This window comes from Antrostomus carolinensis, unplaced genomic scaffold (genome assembly GCF_000700745.2).
Source record: "Antrostomus carolinensis isolate BGI_N321 unplaced genomic scaffold, ASM70074v2 scaffold43037, whole genome shotgun sequence".
NCBI classification, from domain to species: domain Eukaryota; kingdom Metazoa; phylum Chordata; class Aves; order Caprimulgiformes; family Caprimulgidae; genus Antrostomus; species Antrostomus carolinensis.
The window spans coordinates 1-5,421 of NW_010326102.1; the positions used below are offsets into that span (position 1 = coordinate 1).

General features: G+C 45.7%; 1 protein-coding gene across 1 annotated transcript; it reads left to right on the forward strand.

Annotated features, from left to right (window-relative positions):
* Positions 1 to 482: 482 nt before the first annotated feature.
* TRAPPC2L (trafficking protein particle complex subunit 2L) lies at positions 483 to 3,162 on the forward strand (the record flags this gene model as incomplete). The annotated part of the gene is made up of 4 exons (XM_010171466.1): positions 483 to 655; positions 1,950 to 2,037; positions 2,165 to 2,244; positions 2,980 to 3,162. Coding segments are annotated over 4 exons (387 nt in total), but the record flags the coding sequence as incomplete, so codon positions are not given.
* Between the last annotated feature and the right edge of the window lie 2,259 nt (positions 3,163 to 5,421).

Below are 5,421 nucleotides of genomic sequence, written 5' to 3' on the forward strand. Positions count from 1 at the left end.
GGGGAATGGGGCAGGGTCTCAGGTTGTGGGGAGTGAGGGGAGCAGCGCAGAGCCTTGACCGATATGGGGGGAGTGGGGTAGACACTGGAGGTTGAAGTAGGCTGGGCAGGAGCAGGCTGGGACCAGGGCAGGGGGAGCTGGTGTAGTGAGCACAGGGATGGTGTGAGGGTGGCCTGCGGTGTCCTGCTGCCAGGGGAGGGGGTTCTGGTGAGCTGGGGACAGGCTCTGCTGGGGTAAGGGGGCAGGTCAGACAGTGGGGGGGCCTCAGCAGTGCCTGTGCAAATTATTCTCCTGGCACCAGTGTGCAGAGACAGATCTGCTCCACAAAGTGCTGCAAGGTATAAAGCAGAGCAGAACATAAAATGGTTAAAATACCTTACACAGCAGCAATTCTTTGCATAAAATCACTGTTGTGACACCAGCTGCCACTTACTCAGAGGAGCAGCCACTCCTAGTTAGTGTCATTTCTTCCTCCTCCTCAGAATTATCCCCTCTACATCCGGAGTGTTCCAACTGAAAACGAGCTGAAGTTCCACTACACCGTGCACACTTCCCTCGACGTTGTGGATGAGAAGATCTCTGCCATGGGCAAAGCTCTTGTAGATCAGAGGGAACTGTACCTAGGGCTCCTCTACCCCACTGAAGACTACAAGGTGTATCTTTCTCACGCCTTTTGCCGTGCCAGGGTGTCCTTACAGGCTCTTTCTTGTGAGGGAAACCTCCCTTCCTACTTGTGCCGTGTTAAAGACACCAGCAGAAAATAGACAGACGTGTTCACTGACCAGTTTGTCACATTTATTCCCTGCTTAGTTACAGTTGTGACTGGAACAAAGCTTAGACTCTTAATAACTGGTGAAAGTAGCAGGAGTATCAAGGTGTCTCTGGTCAAGTACCTAAATCCCAGGTGTGTGGTCTGATGTCTCTAAAATCTGTACTCCACAGCAACAGCTTCCCCAAGTGAGACTTCTAAGTAACAAAAGTTGTGACTTTTAAGTCACAAAGTTGATCTTTTGAACTTTCTTTGGGTTTTTGTCTGAATCTCGCAGATGGAAGTTATCAGCACACCTGATTTCTGGGTTTTCATAAACTGGTTGTTAATTTTTGAAGTCTCAGGTCAGTCACACTGGCTGATGTTAGAAGATCTCCAGGTCTCTGACTGTGGTCTCCCAAACAAGAATAAATAAGGTGGCTAAAAAGTCTCTTAAGAGAGAAATCAGAGAGATGATCTGAGGGCTGGAGCAGCTCTGCTGTGAGGACAGGCTGAGAGAGTTGGGGCTGTTCAGCCTGGAGAAGAGAAGGCTCCAGGGAGATCTTATAGTGGCCTCCCAGTACCTGAAGGGGCTCCAGGAAGGTGGGGAGGGACTTTTCATAAGGGCAGTTAATGACAAAACAAGGGGAAATGGGTTTAAGCTGAAAGAGGGGAGGTTTAGATGAGATATTAGGAAGAAGTTCTTCACTGTGAGGGTGGTGAGCCAGTGTCCCAGGTTGGCCAGAGAAGCTGTGGCTGCTCCTCCCTGGAAGTGTTCTTGGCCAGGCTGGATGAGGCTTTGAGCAACCTGGTCTAGTGGAAGGTGTCCCTGCTGCTGGCAGGGGGGTTGGGACTGGATGAGCTTTAAGGTCCCTTCCAATCCAAACCAGCCTATGATTCTAAATCCTCACCAAAATAGCTATTGTGAGGATGCTTCTGAAATTTCAAGGCATTCCTTACAAGCCAGTGTAGGAGCAAGCTTGACCTGGAGTTACCAAAGATGGGAGAAGTCAGGTAGGAAGGGGATACAGCTCTTGCAATCTAGTGTCTTGTTTACCTCATCTGCTCCCAGTTACGTGCTGGGCACAGCACCAACATGATGTTTCCTTTCAACTTGTTTCTTTGAGCATATTCCAGCCTTGTTTGAGTTGCTTTGCCAAGCTCTGGCGTGTCAGAAGCTCGTGCCTTAACAGCTGCACAGATACGGCTACGTGACCAATTCGAAGGTGAAGTTTGTTATGGTGGTGGATTCTTCCAACACAGCGCTTCGAGACAATGAGATCCGCAGTGTAAGTGCAGGAAATCAGAGCACAACTTGCCACATAATCAGTGTTTTTGCTACTTCCACTTATTCATAAAGTGCTGAGAGGCAAAAAAAAAAAGTAATTAATTAATTAAACTACAATCCCTTTTCAGATGTTCCGAAAGCTGCATAATTCATACACAGACATCATGTGTAACCCTTTTTATAACCCTGGGGACCGTATCCATTCCAGGTAAGTCATCTGCTCACACTTATCTTGGTCATCTTTCTGGAACTTGCAGGGTACCTCTGATGTAAGAGGACCAAAAGCACAACCCCTGTGGTTGACCAGTTCAGATGTGCATGCTCTGGCTGCTGAAAAGGAGAGCAGCTGTGTTGTTTTTGGCCATTCCTGCATAACAGAAAACTCTTGATTGTCTCATCAGAAGTTACACTGAACTCCCACTCACTCCAGAAATGGTGTTAGAAACACTGGCTCAAGAAAAGTAATTAATTGGGGAGAAAATTACCTGTTTCATAAGTAAATATGAGCATGAACATAGATGGAGCAGGTTAGAGTGAAGAACTGCACTTTTCCAGGGCTTATCCTTGGGTAAGGACAGATGGGCATTCAGCACGTGTAGTTCCTCACATGTGAGGACCAGCACCTCCCATTTCTCATCTGGAATCTCCCAGGGAATGTTAATCACATTGAGAGTTCCTGTTGCCTAGAGAAGAACCACTTCTACACATTGCTGAGGCAGGTCCCCAGTCAGGATAAGACTTGTTCTTGCTTCAGCTTAATTAAAAGCCATTATTTACTCAACAGAGCATGCTCCAGTTAAAGAGTGAAACCATCTCTTCAGCTCAGGGAAAGGCAGCTTGTTAACCAGTAAGAGGCTTTGTTAGCCACTGGTTTTACTACAAGAAGTCTGCTCTGCAGAACTAGCTGCTTCCTTTAACATTCTCTGTTCATTTCCTTCTCTAGGGCTTTTGATAATATGGTGAACTCCATGATGATGCAGGTGTGCTGAGGCTCTGCCCCTTCTCATCTTGAGTGGTGAGAACATTCCCCGTGTACAGGAGCGTGCCTACAAAGTGATGTATATATTGTCTTCATGCTGTGTAATATTTTAAATTTATTCTATGTCAAATAAACTTGACACCAGCACTATGTCTACACGACTCTTCAATCCCTCCAGGGATGGGGGCTCCACCACTGCCCTGGGCAACCCCTTCCAATGCCTCAGAACCCTTTCAGCAAAGAAATTCTTCCTCACATCCCATCTCAACTGCCCTGGCCACAACTGGAGCCCATTTCCTCTTGTCCTGTCCCTTGGTCCTTGGTTGAACAGACCCACCCCCACCTCTCTCCACCCTCCTCCAAGGGACTTGGACAGAGCCAGAAGGTCTCCCCTCAGCCTCCTTTTCTCCAGGCTCAACACCCCCAGTTCCCTCAGCTGGGAACTCAGCACACTTGTGCTCCAGACCCTTCCCCAGCTCCGTTACCCTTCTCTGGACACGCTCCAGCACCTCCATGTCCTTCAAAACTGAACCCAACACGAGCTGTGGCCTCACCAATGCACAGTACAGGGTTAAGAGAACTTCCCTGGTCCTGCTGGCCACACTATGGCTGATACAGACCAGAACACTTACTCCATTAGTCCTTGGAAAACTACAAGTCACCTGAAGGCTCCAGGATTCTCTACAACTCCAGCCACTGTTGAAACACTCGAGAAAGCTCTAGCAGACACCAGACAGCTGCTCTCAAAGCAGCCCCTTCAATCTGATCTCACCTGCACTGGTCTCACCTTCCTGGGGAAGCTCTGTGGGTGACTCACATCTGACAGTCTGTTCTGTCATCACTTTTCACTTTGTTCAGACACATCTAACAGCATTTCTAGCCCAGGTCAGGGAGCACAGGTAGTGCAGCTGGGAGAAATAAATCCCCACCAAGAGATGGAAGACATCAGGATCACACAGCTGCCTGGCTCTTCCCAAACTGATCTCTATTAGCATCTCCTTCCCCTGCAGCTCCCTGCTGTTCTAATTAAAGACTACCAAATCAATACCAGGTATTTATATATTAAAAAATAAAAATACCAGGTATTTATATATTAAAAAATACATAAACTAGACTAGAAAAGCATCTCAGCTTCTTCATCAGGTGTGCAGTACACTCACACTACGTGAGGCTGTGCAGCTACACCAAGTTCAGCAGAGGTAACACAGGCAGGCACAGGCACTGAGCAGCTACTCACTGCTTTCCACACACCTCTACTCCAAGTCTTTTCCTGCCTCCTGCTCCAAGCATCTAATCAGTTAAAAGAACCATAAAACATAGCTAAAAATAATAATAATAATAATAATAATAAAAGTATCTGCACAGCTCCAAAGGATCCAAGAAGGCTGGAGAAAGCCAGGTCAGCGTGGAGTATCAGCTCACAGCCAGCACAGTCTCACTGCAGATGAAGTTCACACAGCAGGATCATTTATTTTAAAAATAAGTGACATTTACAATACCCTCTCAAACAGAACTTAAATACATTTAATCAACAATAACCTGTCAAATAATGGGAGATGAAAGCGTTGGAGCCTCTCCCACCATCTAAACAAGGTGGAGCTCTACACTGCTCTTCCAAAACATTTTCATATAAAAATCTTCATTCTTTTCACTCACAGAGACAGGAGCTCAACATTTCCTCTGCCACAAAAGAGTTCAAACACCCCAAAGTAGGTCTTTTTTTTTTTTTTTTTTTTTAAAAATTAAGTCTCAAGAATTTATAAAGCTACTAAACAAAGTTTAAAGCCCTAGAAAAAGACAGTTTTATAGTCTAAGCCTAAAGGTAGCTCGGATCAAGGCCAGCCTCAGCAGCACAGTCCACACTGGGCAAAGTACAAAATTGACACAACATGAAGAGTGAAGGACCCAAGCTGTAAAAAAAATAATCTTGAGATGTTAAAAATTAAGTCTCAAGAATTTATAAAGCTACTAAACAAAGTTTAAAGCCCTAGAAAAAGACAGTTTTATAGTCTAAGCCTAAAGGTAGCTCGGATCAAGGCCAGCCTCAGCAGCACAGTCCACACTGGGCAAAGTACAAAATTGACACAACATGAAGAGTGAAGGACCCAAGCTGTAAAAAAAATAATCTTGAGATCTTAAGGGAAAAAAAAAATATATATCTTTAAGATTTTTAGCCTGGCAATGTCCCCTGAGCTGTGCAAAGCTGCTTTAGGAGTCAGTCACATCTGTGTTTGAGGAATCCTAACCAAGGATCCTGAAATCTTAGTGTGAGAATGATGCAATAAAACAGATTTCAATGCAGAACTTCTTCCTCAGGAACGCTGCCTGCCCATGTTCTCAGCCTGCCTCTTAACACCATGTTTTACCTTTAAAAACAAACGATTTCAGAGCTCAAACACAAGATCA